Genomic DNA, 24,072 nt, shown 5'->3' with positions numbered 1-24,072 from the left:
ACATTAAAACTTGGTGCATATGCACAGCAGAGTTCAAGATCAATCTGTGCTCAGCAGCTGCACTCTGTGTGCTTTAGCTTTGTTACTATAGCAACAGTCTGGCTACTTATTGATCAGACCACATATTACAATGCTGGGAAACAGGTGAGAGTCAGTAATACAAATGGCATCTGACTATACAGAATTTGCATCATCAAATTCCATCTGACTTCTTGGAGCATGGATAAGTGGATGCTGGTGATGATGATGACGATGATCTTTTACCTTCTCTCTTACTTGTTCTGGTGATTAAACTGTGGTCATGCTGGGGCGCCACCCTGAAGAATTTTAGTCAGACAAATCAACTTCAGTAATTTATTATTTCTTCAGTAATTCATTATTACTCAAATAAGTACCCACCAAATTTCAGGGCTTGTGCCAATAATAGGATTATTATTATTATTATTATTATTATTACTATTATTAGTAGTAGTCATCATCATCGTTTAGCGTCCGCTTTCCATGCTAGCATGGGTTGGACTCCATTATTTTTATTATTATTATTATATCATTATTATTATTACTATTACTACTACTACTACTACTAGTAGTAGTAGTAGTATTGCTATTATTTCATTCAGACAATTAGTATTTAAGAAAGAGACATAGATATATTAGAAAGAAATACTCACATCATGTAAAGAAACAAACTTCTTGATACCCTTTTCATCAAAGAGATGTGTAATTGGATAAATAAGGTTTTCAAGGAAATGTACAAAATAATCAGCTGTAGGGATACCTGTAATTATATAAAAAAATAAATCATTATTGAAATATCATCATTATCATCATTGTTGTTCAACGTCTGCTTTCCCTGATGGCATGGGTTTGACTAAGGACTGGCAAGCCAGGAGGCTGCATCAGGCTCCAATCTGATCTGGCAAGGTTTCTACAGCTTGATGCCCTTCCTAATGCCAACCACTCCAAGAGTGTAGTGGATGCTTTTTCGTGCCACCGGCATGGGAGCCAGTCAGATGGCACTGACATCGACCACACTCAAATGGTACTTTTTACATGTCACCAGCATGGGAGCCAGTCAGGCGGTACTGACATCAACCACACTCAAATGGTACTTTTACATGACACGGCACAGGAGCCAGTCTTGCGACACTGACATTGACCATGCTCTGATGGTGCTTTTTACATGCCACGGCACGGGAGCCAGTCTTGCGACACTGACATCGACCATGCTCAAATGGTGCTTTTTACATGCCACAGCACGGGAGCCAGTCCTGCGACACTGACATTGACCATGTTCAAATGGTGCTTTTTACATGCCAGTGGCACAGGTGCTGGTTAGGCAATACTCACATTGGCCATGACAACAAAATGATTAATTATATTCACACTTTAATAATATTTGTAGATGCTTCCATATCGTCTAATGCTATGTCATGGTCCATCGACTGTTTTCATGTCCACTTTTCTACGCTTGCATTGGTCTGACCAAATTTACTGAGGCAGATTTTCTACAGCTGGATGTCCTTCCTGTTGCCAACCCTCATCTGCTTCAAAGCAAAGTGATATTTCCCTATAGTCAGACATGTATTCACAGAAGACTTGAAATGAATGAATTGCGCATATGACAGTGACAAACCACCCCTGTAATTAGTGACAGCACTGTAAAATTACCAAATGTTTAATTGGCTTGCTAACAATGGGCTTCACTCCTATTATGAGTGTGTCTTGAAAAAGTGTGAGGTCCCACTTGTTTCATAAATATGACCAAGTAAATCATATTTACATATTAACCATTTTCTCTGAGAGAGAACTATGGATTGGAAACATCATCATTATTGTTTAACATCTGCCTTCCATGCTGGCATAGATGGGACGCTTTGACAGGAGCCAGTCAGGCCGAAGCCTGCACTAGACTTCTGTATTTGTTTTGGCAGGAATTTTACAGCTGGATGCCTTTTCTAACACCAAACACCCAGCATAAAATTAACAAGATTAGGTGTCAGAGAGGAGCTTCAAGTAAAACCATGCCAGTGTAAGTACAGTGTGGTTTTTGTTGCTTCCAAGTGTTTGGACTCCTGTCTTAAGCAAAGCTGGTGTCTTTAAAAAAAAGCACCCTTGTTACATATAGTTCTTTTATATATATATATATCTGTGACTGTGTAGTAAAATGCTTGCTTCCCAACCAAATGATTCTAGGTTCAGTCCCATTGTATGGCATCTTGAGCAAGTGTCTTCTACTATAGCCTCAGACTGACCAAAGCCTTGTGAGTGGATTTGGTAGGCAGAAACTGAAAGAAGCCCATCGTATATATAGCAAGCATGGAAAAGTACATGGCTGTGTGGTAAGTAGCTTGTGTGAGTGTGTGTGTGTTTGTCCCTCCACCATTGCTTGACAACCGATGTTGATGTGTTTACATTCCCGTAACTTAGCAGTTCGGCAAAAAAGACCAATAGGATAAGTACAAGGCTTACAAAAAATAAGCCCTGGGGTCAATTTGTTCAACTAAAAGGCAGTGCTCCAGCATAGCCACAGTCAAATGACTGAAACAAATTAAAATATAAAAGAAAAAAAGAATATGATGATAATGATGTATTTACATATTCAACATAGTAAACATTAAAAAAACTGGTGACACATAAAAGGCACCCATGATGGTGGCACATAAAAGGGCACTCCAGACGGTGGCACATAAAAGGTACCCATGACAGTGACACGTAAGAAGCAACCGTGACGGTGACATGTAGAAGGACCCACTACACTCTTGGAATGGTTGACATTAGGAAGGGCATCCAGCTGTAAAAACCAAAACTAAATCAGCCTGGAACCTGTTGCAGTTCTCTGGCTTACTAGTTCCAGTTAAACCATCTAACCCATGCCAGCAAGGAAAACGGATGTTAAATGATTATGATGCTGATGATGATCTAGAAATAATCATGTGGTGAAGGAAAAAGAAATTATTAGCCAAACACTTGTACAATTACAGCAAGTAAGGGAGAGAACTGCAGACATGCTTTAGCCTTATTGAAACCTCATTATAGAAAACTGAATAAATGGTAATACCTGTGTACTGAAAACCATCCAAGTTGGTATGATAAACATACAACATTGGATGGGATATGAATTTATACTTTCGATGACATTCTCCTTCATTCCACCAACAATTAACAGCCACAAACTTGACCTGAAAATAGTGAGACATAATTATATATAAATGTTGATAATTATCTGTGTACTTGTGTGTGTGTGTGTGGTGTGTGTGTGTGTGTGTGCATGTGTGTGTGTGTGTGTGTTTTTATTAGTATTAAGCAGAAGTAACAGATTGACTCAACTTCCTGCTTTGTTATACAAAAACTCTGAAAACAATACATTCAGAATTCTCAACTATAATATATAACTCACATCAATGCAACAACAATAACTACATACTGGATTAAGTGCTTCAAGTGGAAACAGCTGGGATTTTACCTTACCTACCTACCTACATTGTATATACAAACACACATATATATATACATACATACATATACATACACACACATACACATTTATATAAACAATAAATATATATATATACGTACACATACATACATATATATACAGATACACAGAAACATTTATATGCACAAACACACACATTTATATAATGTGTGTGTTTATATATATGTGTGTATATATATATATATATGTGTGTGTATATATATATATATATATATATAATATATATATATATACATATATACACATGCATAAACACACACATTTACATATTAACTTTTAAAGCTTTGACACAACAAAACACACACACACATACACACACACAATATTATGATGTGGTTTGTGAAATTCTGAAAAATTTATATATTTATTTAGAAAACTAACTTCTGAGACTGTTTAAAATTGGGTACCTTTACTGACACAGACCACACAGCTATGAAATAATAGTACCTTATTTTCAACTCCAGTGAATTAAGTAATTGGAATTATAGCAAGGCTGTCAACTTATGACCTAGCAAATCTATCGACCAACCCTTCAGACATACATTCAATACGTTGCCCTATTAAACTAGTTCATTAAACTTGGATATTAAAGCACAATTAAGAACAATTACAGGCTGTGTACTTGAGTCAATAATGAACTTTAATGACACCCTTAGTATCTATTTACTGTTAGATAGACTAAGCCATTTGCAGATAATTTCTCACAACATTCAGTTGATTCTCCTCCAGTTCTACAGATTGAGTTATACAGCATCATCATCATCATTTAATGTCCGTGTTCCATGCTAGCATGGGTGGGACAGTACCACAAGAGCTGGCCAGGCCAAAGCCTGCACCAGACTTCTATAACTATTTTGACAGGAATTTTGCAGCTGGATGCCCTTCCTAACACCAACCACTCAACAGAGTGGACTTAGCGTTTTTTTATGTGGCACAGGCAAGGTCTGTTTTGGTAAGGTTTTTTTCAGCTGGATGCCCTTCCAAACACGAACCACTTTACAGTGTAGACTAGATGCTTTTAAGTGGCACCTGCACTGACAGGGCTACCATTGTTATAAAATCCACTTTTCCACGGTCATATGGATGAGACAGAATTCAGTGAGGCAACTGGATGCAATTCCTGTCACCATTCCTTAACTGTTTCTATGCAAATATTTCCCTATGGCTGGACAAGTTTTCATGGAAGTTTGAAAACAAAGGACACTAGCTCTGCATGATGGCAACACTTGTTTAAAACTATCAAACAATGTCAAGACAAGGAGACAAAACACACACCCCGCCCGTGGCCATTGCCAGCCTCGCCTGGCCACCATGCTGGTGGCACGTAAAAAGCACCATCCGATCGTGGCTGTTTGCCAGCCTCGTCTGGCACTTGTGCCGGTGGCACGTAAAAAGTACCCACTACACTCATGAAGTGGTTGGCGTTAGGAAGGGCATCCAGCCGTAGAAACATTGCCAGATCAGACTGGGCCTGGTGCAGCCTTCTGGCTTCCCAGACCCCAGTTGAACCGTCCAACCCATGCCAGCATGGGCCCACCCATATTTCATTCCCATGGCACCATCCATGAAAGCAGCCTCTAAACGATGATGATGATGATGATGATGATGATGATGATGACATCATCATCTGTTAATATCTGTCTTCTATGCTGGCATGGGTTGGATGGTTTTCCAGGACTGCACCAAGCCCCACTATTTCTGCATGGTTTTTATCGTTGGAGGCCCTTCCTAACACCACTTACATATACACACATGACAGGCCTCTTTCTGTCTACCAGAGGCACTCACAAAGCTTTGGTTAGCCCAGGGCTATAGAAGAAAACACTTGCCCAAGGTGCTGCACAGTGGTACTGAACTGAAAACCTTTGTAATTGGGAAGCCAGAGTTAAATACTCACAGAAATTAATATTATTATTGCATGGTATCTTTTTACACTTAAACAGACTGGGCCAGTTACAGCTATGCTTCTTTTTCACTCTTATCTCTCTATCACACAATTCTCATCATGGAAGATAGCAAGGGGCCCAACCATATTTCATCCCCATGGCACCATCCTCTTCATCTTACTTTTCTTGCCTATTATGAGGGCTTTGTATAAGAAACTGCACTGGACCCGGTGTACACAATACACTTTACCTTGACCTTTTCTGTCCTGCCAGTCATCACTCTCTCTCCCAACAAAGACTTTCTTTCTGCATTCCATAAATTTGTTTTCACCCACCCATTCCAGCCCTTTTCCCATCTCTTTTCCTTCAATCTCTCTCCCATCAATTCCTTGGTTATATAACCTTGAGCATACATACATATCTCAATATTCTGAGTACTTTTAACTCATATGGGGTACAAAGGAACACTTCTAGTACAACTGCTACAATATAACGCACCCAGTACACTCTCTACAGTCAGTGAATGCTTCTCTGCTCCCCTACCAGGTCTCCTGGTACTGACACCCTCCATCATTCACTCTTGCTATTCATGTACCTCTATTACTATCCATCGCACTCTCACTCCATCTTCTACTCTTTCACCCTAATCACTTTGCCTCTACTAATTACACTTTCACTCCTCTCTCACACCCATCTTGATTCTTCTGTCATTGCTATCTCTTCTATTCACCTCCTCAACCACATAACCCTAAGCAAGCAAACATTTTATTGAGTGGTGAGGACTCTCTAATCTCTGTGTACAGAAAACCCCAATATTGAAGGGCCCCTACTAGTGGTAGTGCTGCAATAAAATACACCAAGTACACTCTGTAAAGTAGTTTCGTATAAGGAAGGGCATCAAGCTGTAGAAACTAACCCTTCAATTTAGCAAACTTTCAGTAAGTATAAATAGATACACTTTTGCCCAAATGGTTGAGTTCCCTTCGAGTGTTGGGCCTCTCAGAGGCAATGACCGAGACCTTTGGCATTATGCCGTGCTTGAGAAGAAGACCCACCAAGCTGAGCAAAATCAAAGTCGTGACAGATACCTGTGTCTCGTTAGTCATAGCAGATACCTGTGTCATGCAAGTGGCATGTAAAAGCTCTGATTACACTCTCGTTAGGAAGTTGACTGGCAGATACCTGAGTCACATTAATCGTGACAGATACCTTTGTCAGGCAAGTGGCATGTAAAAGCTCTCATTACACTCTTGTTTGGAAGTTGGTTGGCAGATACCTGTGTCTTGTTAGTTGTGGCAGATACCTGTGTCAGGCAAGTGCCATGTAAAAGCTCTCATTACACTCTTGTCAGGGAGAAGAGCATCCAACCATAGAAAACTATGCCAAATCAGGCAGGGGTTTGGTGCAGCCTTCCAGCTTGCCAGCCCTGGTCAAACCATCCAACCCATGCCCACATGGACAACAGACGTTAAATGATGAAGATGATGATTTATATGTACATGGTATTGATATAATAAGATACATTAAGGCAGCGCATTGAGCTGACAGAACCATTAAGCACACTGGCCAAAATGCTTAGTGGCATTTCGACTGTCCGTTTGTTCTGAGTTCAAATTTCACCAGTCAACTTTGCCGTTCATCCTTTCAGGGTTGATAAAATAAGTACCAGTTGAGTACTTGTATCAATGTAATCAACCTACTGTCTACCCTGAAATTGCTGGCCTTGTGCCTAAATTTGAAACCATTATTATTATCATTATTATCATTATTATTATTTGGCCGTTGCCAGCCTCGCCTGGCCCCCGTGCCAGTGGCACGTAAAAAGCACCATCCAATTGTGGCCGTTTGCCAGCCTCGTCTGGCACGTAAAAAGCACCCACTACACTCACGGAGTGGTTGGCGTTAGGCAGGGCATCCAGCCATAAAAACATTGCCAGATCAGACTGGGCCTGGTGCAGCCTTCTGGTTTCCCAGACCCCAGTTGAATGGTCCAACCCATGCTAGCATGGAAAGCGGACGCTAAACGATGATGATGATTATATTGTCTTTGCACAGCTTCTAACGCTAGGGATGTACAATGGTGTCAGCTGTTCACTACCAGTAAACTAAAGTAACACCCCTTATTTTTCGAGCACCATCCAGAGTATTAGAGCAGTCCCAAGCAGTGCTGTTTTCTGTAAGTGCTCCACTCTTATTGCAGCCCCTATACCTTCCATGTACTTCTCAAGATTTTTACTCACTGTTCCAAGAACTCCAACAATTACTAGTACTACTACCACCTTTTTTCGACGACCACAACTGCTTATCCTCCCAAGCTAACCTGTCATACCTATTGACTTTTCTTTCTTCCTCATTGCATACCTTGTTGTCAGCTGGGCATGCTATATCTATGATCCGGCGCTGTTTGCTTTCATTGTCATTATTATTATTAAGACGGCAAGCTAGCAGAATCATTAGAGCACCAGAAAAAAATGCTTAGTGTCATTTCACTCGTCTTTATGTCCTGAGTTCAAATTCTACCAAGGTCGACTTTGTCTTTTATCCTTTCAGGTTGATTACATTGACCCCCAGCACTTAACTGGTACTTAATTTATCGATCCGAAAGGATAAAAGACAAAGTCAACCTTCTGCCCTGAAATTGCTGGCCTTGTGCCAAAATTTGAAACCATTATTATTATTATTATTATTAAGACTATGAGCTGGCGGAATTGTTAGCATGCCAGGCAAAATGCTTCACCTGTCTTCATGTTCTGAGTTCAAATTCCACCAAGGTTAACTTTGCCTTTCATCCTTTCAGGGTTGATAAATTAAGTACCAGTTAAGTACTGAGGTTGATGTAATAAACTAGTGCCCTCCCCCAAAATTTCAGGCTTTGTGCCTATAGTAGAAAGGATTATAACGGTTTAATTAAGGGAGTGAACTAGCAGAATCGTTATTGCACTGCACAAAGTGCCTAGAGGCATTTCGTCTGCCTTGATGTTCTGAGTTCAAATTTTACCACTGTCAACATTGCCTTTCATACTTTCAGGGTTGATAAAATAGATCCCTGCTGAGCACTGGGGTCGATGTAATCGATCCACTCTCTGCCCTGAAATTGCTGGCCTTGTGCCTAAATTTGAAAGCAATATAATAATACACATTTATATGTAGAAGGAAATTAAAAACTTACCTGGTCTTTCATGAAACTGGCTGCTTTATGGAACTCCCATCTGACAGCCATCGACCTGGTGCACCAGGGAGCGTAGTACATGACGAAAATGATTTCATCATCTCTTACAAAGTCTAGCAGGGAACTGATAGAGCCAAAAGGGAATTCCACAACCAGAGAGTCAAAAGGGAAGAACCTCCGAGGGGGCATCGGAGGCAGAATAACAGGCTTCGAGCTGAATGCACTGTGAAAAGAAAAAAATTTGAAAAAACGCATGAAAAGTCATGGAAGTTGCAGAAAGGAGAAACAATTAGGCTCTTAGGAAAATATAAAACCACATAGAAATCATATTTAATCCTTTTGATAGCAACCTGCCTTAGAATGGCCCCTGGTTCTATGATCCAAACTTTCTGTTTTAAAGTCATTAACATCATCGTTTTTCCCATCCACTTTTCCATGCCTGCATGGGTCAGGAGGAATTCATTGAGACAGATTTTCTATGCCTGCATGCCTTTCCTGCTTCCAACCCTCACCTGTTTTAAAGCAAGGTAAGATTTCCTCCTAGCCAGATAAGTTTTACACATGTATGACAGTGACACTCATTTACTACTATCATGTCAAGGCAAGGACATTGTAACACACACACACACAAAGCTTCTTTCAGTTTCCATTTTCCAAATCCACTCACAAGGCTTTTGGTTGACTTGAGGCTATAGTAGAAGGCACAAGATGCTATGCAGTGATACTGAACCCGAAATCATGTGGTTGGAAAGCAAACTTCTTACCATAAAGCCATGCTTGCACCTATTAAGGTAATCTAAATTAAAAGTTTCAGTCAAAACTCCATGTTAATTTATGCATCATCATCATTTTAACATCTACTTTACCATGTTTGCATGGGTTAAATGGAGTGTGTTGCGGCAGACTTTCTATGGTTGGATATCCTTCCTGTTGCCAACCTTCACCCCTTCAGTGGTAACAGTCAGAAGCTGCCTGTGAGACTTGAACCTGGGCTTTGGGACTTACTGCATCAATACAACCCAGAGTGGAAATAAAAACAACCTTCAGTGTCAACATGTCATCATTAACAATGATTAACATATACACGCATACATACAAAACATATATATACATATGTATATACATATATATATATATATATATATATATATATATATATATATATAAATATATAAAAACATGTTTGTATATATGTATATATGTTGGATCATTTGTGAAGCCTCTCATGCGTGTTACTAGTAACATGGAATCCAGTACAATCTGTTACATGGCTGAGTTGTTGGGGACTAAACCAGCACCCCCACTAGGCTTGCCTGGTGAGGAGGATTGCTAGAAACCCAGCAGGACTAAAAACAAAAGGACAGATGAAATTAGTGTAGGGTCAATGACTATCTAGCAATAATATGGGTCCTCAGAAATTCTGGTTGTTGAGCATGCTGGTAGGCCACTGGGAGTGAGGCACTCCTTAGCTTTTGTTATAGCATGTCTCTAGGAACAAGGCCACTCTGATATAAAATCAGATATGGAGGGAATAGCATTCAGCATTTTCAGGAACTTTTGTTTGCACTTGAGATCATGGCATTCCTACATTCTCAAGCCTGCAATACATAGTGGTTACATCAGAAAAGAAAAGATCAAAGATCCGAGTGTCTTACATGATATTGAGGTTCACAGTTCATTAAGTCCATTATAAGATGGATGAAGAATTAGTTGGGCGTGTGGTCTCATGTTTATTCAGTGGCATGTTTTGCCACAGTATATATAAAGTGTATATATACATATATATATATATATATATATATATATATATATATATATATATATATATATATATATATATGCATGCGCACACACACACACACACACACACACACAACAGGCTTCTTTCAGTATTTATCTACCAAATCAAGTCACAAGGCTTTGGTTGGCCCAGGGCTGTAGAATAAGAGCGCCATGCAGTGGGACTGACTCCAAAACTATGCAGTTGAGAAGGAAACTTCTTAACCACATTGCCATACATAATATCTTTGAATATAATTCATAACACTTTTAAATAAAATGATATTAAGTCTTAGAATAAATAACACATATTTCAATCAATATAACTAACAGACAAAGCAAAGAATGAACAGCTGTTGTCAGCAAATGTTTGGATTGTTGGATTGTCAAACAATGATAGATTTATGTCATAACTGCTGAAAGATTTATTTTTACATTCACATCATTCAAGGAAATCAAAGCTAAATAGAAATTCTTTAACTGACCATTTCAAAATTTAGATCAATGAGATTTTATGGAAATTTTTACATCTTTATAGGTACAGGCATGGCTGTGTAGGAAGAACCCAACCACATGGTTCCGAGTTCAGTCCCTCTGCATGGCACCTTGGGCAAGTGTCTTCTACTATAGCCACAGGCCAACCAAAACCTTGTGAGTGCATTTGGTAGATGGAAATTGGAAGAAGCCCAGTGTGCATGTGCACCCTTTCTTTGTGTCTGTGTTTGTCCACCATCACCACTTGACATACACACACCACATTGGCATGTTTATGTCTCCATAACTTAGCAGTTCTGCTAAAGACTGACAGAATAAGTCCCCGACTCAAAAACAAGAAAACCAAGTACTGGGGTTGATTTGTTCAACTAAAATTCTTCAAGGCCGTGTCCCAGCATGGCCACAGTCTAATGACTGAAGCAAGTAAAAGATAAAAGATTTGCTATCTGTAAACTATCTATACATAGATATGTGTAAGAGTGTATACGTGTATGTGTAGTGTAAATACAATGAACAATAGCTTAACATTTTGGACATTAGCCCTTCATCTGAAAAAAGGAGCGTAGCAGAAGTGAAAAGAAGAAACAGTCAGTGAGAGAGAAAACTTTGGCATCAAGAGTTACACTGATGCTAGAACAGAGTGCCACTGCATAGTGCTAAAGACTCCAAATTTGCCATCAAGATATAGGACAAGATATTGCAACAGCCTAGGCCTTAAAGGCCCACAACTCTTCAATATCCTCCCGAAAGACCCGAGAGACCTACATGGGGTGGATGTAGGTGTCTTCAAAACGAAACTAGGCCTCTTACTGTCAAGTGTCCCAGATGAACCAACTTCACAGCAGGAAGTGCAGATGAGGGCAGCAGCATCAAACTCCCTCATGCACCAAACATCAATTTCTAAAAAGAATTAATGAAGTAAAATTACGTAGCAACACCAAATGGCGATGCCCCAGCATGGGCTCATGAGCTGAAACTTGATCAAATCAAGGGTTAGAAACTAGATAGGAATGCTGTTCTCTGATAACAGGGAGTGAAGAAGGGAGGAAAGAGCAAGCGTGCAGATGCAAGTATAAGTGTGTAGCAGTAGCTAAATTGTTGAATGATCTCCCTTGCAAGGAAGATTGTAGAGTAACCTCCCTTTCTAAGTTTCTCGAAGCATCTGTGTCATGAGATGGGATTCTTAATTATTCAAGAAGCTTACCGTTTCTCTTGGAAGTTTCTAGAATGTTTAGCGTTCCATTAATAAAAACAGCTTGCTAACCCTGATCTTCGCTTCTTAGTTGATTAGACTTAGAGCCATTCACGTCATTGCTATGTCCATCTATTTCTCAACGCCACATGACTGAAAGCCACCACTTAGCTGTTATTTCTACATTTTCTATCTCTGAACCTTCTTGCATAGCTTAATTCTTTCAACTAGATTCTACATTTTGATTATGTATCATCAACAGTAAATAAAATATATTTTTATGTAGTAAATATATAGTTCTTGAATTTATTCTTCATTTCTATATGAACTCTTGTAATAATATACACACAGCCATATCAACACATGGTACTGACTATATATAACCACTACAAGTGTATCTATGTCTGGAAGTGGACATGCATGCATGCCCACTTCCAGACATGTATGCATACATACATACATACATACATAACCAACTAACTTACAATTTACAAATACAATCTGTAAGTGGAACAATAAAACTATGCAAGACTTTTCTCAAGTTTAAAATGTAGCATTATCTTTGTTATCAACATTCCAAAAATGGAGTTTTTGTCTCTTTGTTAAAACCAGATCCTTCTTCCAAGCAAGAACTTAAATAATTAAAAACAGAAGAGAGTACACATACATATGTATGTACGTGTGTGGAGTGTATCAAAAATGTATAAATGGATTGCCACTAGCTTCAATAACAATATTCAGATGCTTGATTAACTGAGCTACCTTCTCATTGAACAAGCAAGTAAGTGGCTGAGAACTCCAGAGCTATATGTACCTTTAATGCATTCCTGAAGCAGAATCAAAATCAGTGTGACACAGTGAGACAAGGCAGTACCTTTGAAAGGTTTCCACGCAGTTTCAATCTATCAAATTTCATTCACAAAGATTGGGTTGCCCTAAGGATATGGTAAATGGCACTTGCTCAAATGTCATGGTGTGGAACCAAATCTCAGAGTGACACTGGATATATAGAAATTGTGTGGAAGTCAGTCAGATGAACAGATGTTACTGTATCAGCAAATGAGACGACTCTTTATATGAGATGGCTAGTATATTGACAGAGATGGAGATTAGTTAAAGAGCTGCATAGAAGCTGTCCTCCTATTTAGTGTAAGGCTATAAAAACCATTCCAGAAAAGGGAGGAAAAAATGGAGGAAAGCATGGACTCTACAAAACCTGTTGAAGTAATCTGTCATGAAGAATGCTAACATGATGATAATGATGATGATAATGATGATATCAGCTAGTAAACTAGGGTTTAGGGGAAGTTTTATATTTAATATCTATTCCCATGATAGAGATTAGATGTGAGAAAGAGTTCCGAATCATTACACTGAACAGATCTAGTAGGGTCATACAAAGTCCTTTTTCTAGCACAGGAGACCTTACTTTAAGCCTTTAGCATTCAGATTCCTCTCTCAAATGTATTGCTTATTTCTTCACATCGCTTTTAATTAATCATGCATTATCTTGTCACTTCAAGATGATGTGTTTGTTTATTTTTAGGACATTGCGGAGTTGGTGTAAGAGGCCAGATATAGCTACTTTAAACATAAAACAGGGAGAATATTTTGACTGGACATAGCCAGTTTTAATAGTAAAGGGTTAAAAATTGCAAAAGGTTTCTTAGAAAGAGATTTATTTCTCCTAACTGCAGTTAGAGAAGTTCCTGAGAAAGAATGGACAGACATTATTGATAAGAAGGAATATAACACAAATTAATCAAACAGTTGTTTTTCATAATGTTCATTAACTGCTAAAGTAGATGATTTTTTTTTTTGTTTTTGTTTGTTTGCATTTTTTATCACCAGAATGTATCTTTAAACAGATAGGTTTGAAATCTTCCACTTGACAAAACAACAATTTTACTACGAATAATATTCCCAGAGTTTTTATCTTATCTTTCTCAAAGATAAGTCAGCTGAAGCACATTGAATATTTTACATATATTGTCATTATCTAGCCCAAGGTTAGACCTGACTGAGCAGACCTATGATTAAATATGCTCAGTTGCCACAATCCATTGCTTTTGCATATTTGGAACCCTACAACAACAGAGTATGATTTGAAGGAGATGTGGCTGCTATTTTTACCAAGTTCAGCAGCAGCTGAAATTTCATTTGATTTCAAATTTGTAACCTTCTACAGACAGAGTCTCTAAAAAACTTATACAAAGGAAGCTATTCATGCATTAAGAGCCAAACAGTTAAGATCTTTTTAATCTTGCCAGAGGACAGATTTCTTTAACACTGGTACTGTGACAAACTGGTACTCTGTCAGTTACAAAGACAAGGGTACTAGTTGATCCGCTCAATGGAACAGCCTGCTTATGGAATCAACATGCAGGTGGCTGAGTACTCCTCAGACATGCATACCCTTAATGTAGTTCTCCGGGAGATTCAGCATGACACAGAATGTGATATGGCTGGCCCTTTGCAATATAGTTACAACTCATTTTTGCCAGCTTAGTGGACTGGAGCAATGTGAATAAAGTGTCTTGCTTAAGGACACAACATGCTGCTGAGAATTGAACTTGTAGAGGAAATATATAGTCAGTACCAGGTGTTGATGTAGCTGCGTGTATGTTATTACAATAGCTCATAAAGAGATGAAGAATAAATTCAAGACCTATGTATTTACTACATAAAAATATATTTTATTTTCTGGTCAATGATGATACATAGAATCAATATGTAGAATCTAGTTTAGAGATAGAAAATGTAGAAATAACAGGTAAGTAGTAGTTTTCAGTCATGTGGTGCAGAGAAATAGACGGACATAGCAATGATGTGAATGGCTCTAAGTCTAATTGACTAAGAAGCGAAGAGCAGGGTTAGCAAGCTGTTTTTATTAATGGAATACTAGACATTCTAGAAACTTCCAAGAGAAACACTAAGCTTTTTGAATAATTAAGAATCACGTCTCATGACACAGATGCTTCAAGAAACTTAGTAAAGGGAGGTTACTCTACAATCTTCCTTGCAAGGGAGATCATTCAACTAATTAGCTACCTACACCACTATAAACTCATGACCTTACAATTATGAGCCAAACAGTCTAACCACTAAGTCATGTGCCTTCACAGTATTGTGATACAACGCACCCAATATACATTATAAATGGTTGGCTTGTACATCATCATCATCATTTAACATCCACTGTCCATGTTGGCATGGGTTGGATGGTTTGACTGAGCCAGCATGCTGAAAGGCTACACCAGGCTTCAGTCTGATTTGGCATGGTTTTCTGAGGTCAAATGCCCTTCCTAATGCCAACCACTCCATGAGTGTAATGGGTGCTTTTACATGCCACCGGCACAGGTGCCATTTGCATGACACCAGGGTGCATTTACGTGCCACTGGTACGGGAGCCAAACTGTGTGACACCAGTATCTGCCAAGACTGCAATTTTTCTCAGTTTGATGGGTCTTCTTCTCAGGAGAAAGCAAAAGGTTGAGAATACTCTTCAGTCTTACTGTGGACATGAGAGCCTCCCTAGTGCTGGTGCCACAATATAAAACATCCAATACATTCTGTAAAGCAGTTGCTGAATAATAAAGGCATCCAGCTGCAGAAAAGATCTCAAAACAGGAACATTCAAGGAATCATTTATGATAGGTCCACCAAGTTTGTAGTTATTGCTAACCTTTCTAGGGGAGCAGCAACTTCAATTAAGAACAGGGTGCACCCAACAAGGTGACAATCATCATCATTGTTTAATGTCCACTTTCCATGCTGGCATAGATTAGACGGTTTGACTGAAGACTGACAAGCCAGGAGGCTGCACCAGGCCCCAATCCAATCTGGCAAGGTTTCTACAGCTGGATGCCCTTCCTAACGCCAATCACTCCAAGAGTGTAGTGGGAGCTTTTTATGCTTCACCAGCACAGGAACCAGTCAGGTGGCACTGGCAACGACCACGCTCAAATGGTGCTTTTTATGTGCCACTAGCACAGGAGCCACCCAGGTGGCACTGGCAACATCTATGCTCGAATGGTACTTTTTATGTGCCACCAGCACAAGAGCCAGCTAGGTACCCCTTGCAACATCCACACTTGAATAGTGCTTTTCATGTGCCAACAGTACGGGAGCCAGTCAGGCGGCACTGGCAGGCAACAACCATGCTCAAAATGGTGGATTTTACATGCCACTGTCACAGTGGGGCTAGTCAGGTGTTACTGGCAACAACCACACTCGAATGGTGCTTTTTATGTGCCACTGGCACAGGAGCCAGTCAGATAGCACTGGCATCGACCCCATTTGAATGGTGCCTTTTACATCCACCAGCACAGGACCACAGCTCAGAAACCAGATATTCAAAAGCTCCCCAACCACAGCTGCTGGTGTTGCCTGCAGAGATTCCTATGAATACTGTTGTTAAGAGAGCTGAAGCTTATAAAGCCACTGGTTAACTCTAGTTTCAATAAGGCTAGGAATAAGAAACAGATCTACTTTAGTGGGTAGGGCACTCATTAACCATCTGTAACCTTATAGTTATGGGCAACAAGCTGGTAGAATTGTTAGCATGTTGGACAAAATGCTAAGTAGCATGTCTTCTGACTCTTTATGTTCTAAGTTCAAATCTTGCCAAGGTTCATATTGCCTTTTATCCTTCTGGATCAATAAATGAAATACCAGTCAAGTACTAAGGTCAATGTGATCAACTTGTCCCCTATCTTCAAAATTGCTGGCCTTCAACCCTACAATGGACAAGTGTCCCATTCAGGGAGAGGTTGTGATCTTCCTTACACAACCAATGTTCATGTGTTTACACCCCACCTCTCCGTAACTTAACAGTTTGGCAAAAGAGACCAATAGAATAAGCACCAGGCTTTACTAAAAAGGTAAACAGTACTGGGATCAACTCATTCAACTAAAGTTCATCAAGGCCTTGCTCCAGCATGGTCGCAGTCTAATGACAGAAACAAAGTAACAGAATAAAAGATAAACAAAGCATTTTTTCAATTTCTAACACAGGCAGAGACATGGTTTTGTGGTTAAGAAGTTTGCTTTGCAACCATATGGATTCAAGTTTTTTCCCATTGTGTGGCACCTCAACTAAGTGTCCTCTACTAAAGCCTTGAGGCAAGCAATGCTTTGTGAGTGAATTGTGAGCAATGGAAACTGTAAAGAAACCCTCCTTGAGTATTTGTACATAAGTATGTGTGGACATGTACATGCATTCTTTTATTTGTTTCAGTCATTTGACTACAAGCATGCTGGAGCACCACCTTTAGTCGAACAAATCAACCCCAGAACTTATTCTTTTTAAGCCTAGTGCTTATTCTATCAATCTCTTTTGCCAAACTGCTAAGCTACAAGGACATAAACACACCAACATCAGTTGTCAAGCCATGGTGATAGGACAAACATAGACACACAAATACATACATATATACAACATATATATATATATATATATATATATATATACACACAACAGGCTTCTTTCAGTTTCCGTCTACCACATCCACTCACAAGGCTTTGGTCAGCCCGAAGCTACAGTAGAAGACACATGCCCAAGGTACCACACAGTAGGACTGAACCCAGGACCATGTGGTTGGTAAGCAAGCTTCTTACCACGCAGCCACTCCTGCACATGTATGTATGCATGTGACATGCATACTTACCACTCATTGTTAAACAACAGGTATTGATGCTTAAATCCCTGTAACTTAGCAGTCTGGCAAAAGAGACAGATAGAATAAGTACCAGACTTCAAAGAAATATTGGTATCTTTTGACTGAATTAAGCTCTTGAAGGTGGTGCTCCAGCAAGACCTCAGTCTAATGACTGCAGCAAAAGACAAAGTACAAAAGTGACAGGGAAGGGGGTTAAATCAAAGCCAGTATTTTAATATGTATTTTATTTTATTGACCCCAAAAGAATGAAAGACAAAATTGAGAACAGTGAGATTTGAACTCAGACCCTTCATCATCATTTAACATCTGTTGTCCATGCTGACATAGGTTGGACAGTTTGACCTGGCTGGCATGCTGCACTAGACTCCATGGTTTTCTGGCAGCTGGATGCCCTTCCTAACGCCAACCACACCAAGAGTGTAATGGGTGCTTCTACGTTCGACCGGCATGGGTGCCATTTGCGTGAGACCGGAGTGCTTTTAAATGCCACCAGCACAGATGCCAATTGGCAGGACACGGTATCTGCCACAACTGAGATTTTGCTCAGCTTGATGGGTCTTCTTCTGAAGCATGACATAATGCTAAAGGTCCCAGTCATTGCCTCCATGAGACCCAGGTGTTAAAGGTTGTGATTAAATGCTTCATGGTATTTATTTCGATTTGCATTAGCAATTTTGCCAGCCGACTGCCCATAACTCTGATAATGTTTACATAATTCATTAACACAAAACTATGAAATTATATTTGGATGAAAGGACATATCGATATTTGTGTAAGCAAAATTAAATGATTAAATATAAAAAGCAAATAAAATACTCTGAGAGAGCGAGTTATTAATAAGAGTACTGTGCTTAAGAATCGATTAAACAAACACGTTTACACACGCATGCATGCATAGATGGTCGGGTGCAGGAGAAGGGGGGGGGGGTGAAACAAAAAAAAAACCAGTATCGTGTCGTTTCTAACAATGTGTGGTCAGCTGATGTGAAAATGCCAATCATTAACAGACACATGTCAAATATACACACAAATAATATAGTATATTTATTCTATGCGAGCAATCGTGGGGGAGGGGGCTCTTATTGGCCACGTGGTGCTAGAAATACTAATCAAAGCTCTATTTAATCAAAACCTTAGTGTCTTTAAAAAATACACACATTAACCAATATTTTTTTTTTTAAAGTAAGATTAATATAGTCCAGGGCTTTCTAGTACATAGAAAAACGACGTGATGGTTGTGGTTGGAATGTCGTTAAACACAAGCCTGTTCAATCAGAGGTAACTCAGGGTTAAACAACAATGGCATAAATGAGCATGAACAAACTAAAAAAACTTCTATGTAGTCTCAAGGATATCTAGAAATAGCAGCCAAACCAGCCTGAAATAAACATCCTAATGGGACACATTAAAGCGACGATGTTGTATCGTATACAAAATAAAAATGAGGGTGGACACGATTGGAACGTCTTTAATGATAGGTCTGCTCGTTCGGTAGAACACAAATACATATATACAGGCAACTGGTGGAATAATTTCCATGCGCCGTGTGAACTGAGTAAAACAACACAGGAAGAGTGTAAAGAATGTCTTAAGTGGAGTTAAAAAGCTATTTTTTATCACCGCAGACCATCCTTATTTTCCCTCGAATTTGTTCATTTCGTTCACTGTTTTCAAAATACGTTTACGTTTACAGAAACAAGGGAATTTTCAAGGCCATTCTCTGGACAGGGATCACACATACACACACATGTAGAGAGAGGAGATACAGTGAAGGTTTCGTGGTTATGATAACTACAGTTTTGTTTTCAGCCCTCCAACTCAGCACCTTCGGGGTCGACTGAAACCTCAAGAAGTGTGAATTTGGTAGACAAAACCCAGTCACATAAGTGTGTGTGCGTGGGTTTATTTCTACGTCGGGTTATATAAAAACAGTTTAACTTTAAACTGAAGAATAACGCAATACATTTTAGTAGATTAAAAGCTGAGATGCGTGCGTGTATGTCAAGCTTGTATTGTTCCCCATAGCCTGAAAAACGGCGACGGTGTTGGTTTATTTACGTCCCTGCAAATTAGCGGTTCAGCAAAACGTAGTGCAATGATCGAAGCAAGAAAATGAATAAGTAAATGTGGCTGTGTGGTAAGTAGCTTGCTTACCAACCAGATGGTTCTAGGTTCATTCCCACTGCGTGGCACGTTGGGCAAGTGTCTTCTACTAAATCCGCCGAAACTACACCTGATTATATATACACTTTAGATGAGTTGTAGTGCACCTGAGCACTGTACACAATTATTATTATTATTATTATTATTATTATAGCCTCGAACCTACCAAAGCCTTGTGAGTGGATTATGTTTGTGTCTGTGTTTGTCCCCGCAACATCGCTTGACAACTGATGCTGGTGTGTTTAAGTCTCCGTAACTTAGCGGTTCGGCAAAAGACACTGACAGAAAAAGTACTAGGCTTCCAAAGAATAAGTCCTAGGGCCGATTTGCTCGACTAAAGGCGGTGCTCCAGCATGGCCGCAGTCAAATGACTGAAACAAGTAAAAGAAAAGGGAGATACACGCAGGAACACACATGCGAGCACACAGGTGCAAAACAAGGCAAAGAAAATCGTACCCGGATACCAAAGAGAGAGTGAAATAGTGTTGCATTGAAACGGAAAAGACTTCACAGACTGTTACTCAGAGTTTCTTGTAACTGATCGTCAGACAGTCGGGAATATTTTGAGCAATGTAACGGTTTGAAGCATCATTTTCACTAAAGCATTTTCAACTTCAATAAAACACAACACATATATATATATATATATATATATATAATATATATATATATGTATGTATGTATGTATGTATGTATGTGTGTGTGTGTGTGTGTATGTGTGTATGTATGTATGTATGTATATAAGAATCATGACAGTTGCTGCGGCATAGCCCCCGCGTCTTTCTACCTCACTTTTGAAAATCAGAAAAAATCTGTGAAACCGGTTAAGCCTTTGAAAATAAACCATCTACAAGATATCCCGTACATTTTCAATATATATACATACATACATACATGCATGCTTACATACAATGGTAGACAGACAGATAGATAGACAGATAAATAGATAGACAGATAGATAGATAGATAGATAGATAGATGAAGCATAGTAGTGACATGATTTACTAAACATGTTGAGGCGACGACGATGGGAAAGAAACAAGAATCTTTCAAATTCCATTAAAAATAGTCAATAATAATATGAAAAAAAAAACTGCATTTAGTTTTTGGTCGATTCTAGTTCCAGCTGATAGTAAGAAATTAATGTTGATGTTTAACATCAGGTCAGTTCTGATTTGAGCAGACCTTAATGATGAAAGACGGCAAAAATGTTCTAGCTAGGGCTAATCTTGCCACGACTGCATTATCGAATTATTTCCTTTTTGATAGCAGGAATTTGACTGTTGTTTCTAGGAGATCGACCACCACATAAAGGCTGTTGCCCTTATTGACTCGCTCGTGGAAGGATGTGTGTAAATGCAGTTAGTGTTTTATAATTAAATTACATATATTCAAAGCATATATTTGTGTGAACACACACATATATATGATCATAAATGTGGATATATTCAGAATTATAAACTCGTATACATCTTAATTGCAACTGAAACTAGTTCATATATACTAGTAATATCCTTGGGATTTGCAAGAATCCCCCACACACACACAACGACTAATTCTGCCACGCGTACATGACTCCTCTACAGACGAGCCAGCAAGAGTCTGTATGTGGATGTTCGATTTCCTAAAAATAGCACCTAAATATCCCTCGAGTCACTCTGCTGTCTCAAAAGGAAAGGATATGTTACAAAACGTAATCTTACATATATTCACAAGAAAGACGGAATGGCCGCAGCTCGAAGGTCTTTGATTATATGACTGACTGCGCAATCAAGGCTGACCTGGGGCTAAACAACTTGCCTCTTGTCAAAAGAAATCCTTTCAAATGAAGACGATAACCCTATATGAGTAGCTTTCGAGGAACAGAGAACGCGACCCGGTTTCGATTTCCCATAAGCTGATCAGAACACAGAGAACGGGGTATCTAAGTCAGTTAGCATGGACCCATGATTTTAAAAGATGTTACACTCTACCCCCGGTTACAAGCAAAGGAGAAAGGTCTTTTGATAAAGAACAATATATAAATCGTTTTTAATTTCATTTATATTTTGTTCTGCTGGCAATACATCACATACATTACATGTACATACCAACAACCGATGCATAAATGATATGTATTTAGCGTTAATTACTAAAAATACTGAATAATTAAAAATTGTTGATAGAAGTGGTGAAGGGCTTACACTCCACATCTGGCCCGGATTTATTAACAATATTGTACGAACCTTGTCGATAGAAATCATTCTACATTACTAGAAAAAATGTTTATGATGTTGGAAAAGGCAATAAACATCACATGTTATTCACCCAAGTCAGAAATATTTGTTAAAGATCATATTTCTTGTACCTATTTTGAATATTTCTTGTGGTTATTTATTCATACGTCTTCCATCTGGGCCCATTTATTAGCAATTACTGCTGTTCTCTATCCAGGAACTGCACATAATCGAAGACTTAACTCAGAACACAAATAAATCATATATTATATGAAGAATAAATAGAAAGCGGTAAAACATGTTTTAGTTTCTGCTGTAAGCAACGACCATCGTCGGTGTTGTTATGAAACGTAATTAGATTAACAAACATCGTTAATTTAACATAATCACTATAATTCGGTAATTATGACATTTAGCCAAAGGTCAGCAATGATCAACGGCGTTCCAGCCACGACCATATGATAAATCCTGTCTTTCAGTTGCAGTATCCAAGATGATTTTTAAAGAGAGAAGGGTGTAATTAGAAGTAAATTTAACTGCTATTTCTTCTAGCCGGTCGAACGAACACGGTTCTCCTTGTGTTACTTTCATTTGCAACATTGTTAACTCCATTGGTGTTGGGTTTACCAATGTCAGCTGGAGGATTATTGTAATCTAATGATGATATAGCCTGTCAGTTCTACGAAAACAACGAGTATAGTTTTCTACCAGCATCCCATTTTTTTTTCTCTCTACAGACGAACACAGCAAATATGTAAGTTACCAGTCTAACAGACGGGAGGGGTGGTCATCCAAACTTTCGTTTATGTTTGTAAACACGGACTTTTTAAACCGATATTGAATTACTATTGCAGGTTTTTTTTTTTTTTAGTCATGCTGTTTGGATAGGTGTGAGTATATTTCAAGGGTTAGCAGAGTCGTAAGAGCATAAGATAAAATTATATGTGATATTAACTGACAACCCTAAATGTTCGGAGTTCAAATCCTGTACTTTTCGTCCTTCCGGTGTGGTCGATAAAATAAAGTAACCTGCCAATATACCAGATTCAATTTAACATTCCTCAACATCATCTTAAATAAACAAGACCCGGCTTCATGACGGATTAAATAAATCATATTATATTCCAAATAAACTAAATAAGTTAATCTACGTACATTTAGAATACATGTATACATATATGTGTGTATATGCGTGTGAAAAGAAGTTTTAGAAATGAATTTTTACAAGGAGGGTTTTCTGTAAATATAAATTAAAATATCAGTTGATCGTTTAACTTTTTCTCAACATTAAATAAATTACCATAACAATACATGCGAAAGACTAGACTATTGTAACATACATGTATACAAACATATATATATCTATATAACCATAACAGGGCCGACTAGCCGCAGTTACTTGGCTACAAGCGGCGAAATAGCAAGGCAAAACAGACACGATCGATGATTTAATTAATTCATTTAGCTGATGAATGAATGTTAGAACAATATACAAACCTGTTTCCATATCTAGAAATAAAAGCCACGACCAAAAGGAAGATTAAAACGAATAGTTGCGGGTGCTGCGTCATGGCCCTGACGCAGACATGTGGCAACCACTGCCACATCCTCCATTGGCTCCACGTCACATCTCGCATTATCACACGAGATTTTACCATTTCGACTGCTTTTTTTCTGCAGCGCCACTTACTTCTATCAGGGATGATGGTTTAATTATTTTAGCGACAGATTTTACAAACCTGATCATCTCTGTCGTCTTATGCTTGAACGTATACACGGGCGCGCGTGTGTATATATATATATACATATATATATATATATATATATATATATATATATATATATATATATATACACTCACATGTATACGGTGGTGGAGTGTTTATGTAGATTATATGTTTAAAAATACGTGTAGATACATATGTTTGTGTATTTATGAGTGACCATATATGTGTGTGTGTGTGTGTCTTTGTAGGTACATATATGTGTGTA

At 38.7% G+C, this 24,072-nt stretch overlaps 1 protein-coding gene across 1 annotated transcript in view; it reads right to left on the bottom strand.

Moving 5' to 3' along the window:
- Positions 1-23,753, bottom strand: part of LOC115229530 (thioredoxin domain-containing protein 11) — an 89,479-nt gene extending 65,726 nt beyond the window's left edge. The window contains exons 1-4 of the mRNA XM_029799865.2: positions 23,578-23,753; positions 8,555-8,777; positions 3,062-3,182; positions 672-778 (exon numbers count right to left, since the gene is read on the bottom strand). Coding sequence (XP_029655725.1) covers positions 672-778; positions 3,062-3,182; positions 8,555-8,777; positions 23,578-23,738 — 612 coding nt within the window. The 5' untranslated portion in view covers positions 23,739-23,753. The remainder of the gene's footprint in view (positions 1-671; positions 779-3,061; positions 3,183-8,554; positions 8,778-23,577) is intronic.
- Between the last annotated feature and the right edge of the window lie 319 nt (positions 23,754-24,072).

This window comes from Octopus sinensis, linkage group LG2, assembly GCF_006345805.1.
Source record: "Octopus sinensis linkage group LG2, ASM634580v1, whole genome shotgun sequence".
Lineage (NCBI taxonomy): Eukaryota > Metazoa > Mollusca > Cephalopoda > Octopoda > Octopodidae > Octopus > Octopus sinensis.
Note: the sequence above shows the minus strand (reverse complement) of the source record. Positions and strands in the feature narration are given on the sequence as shown.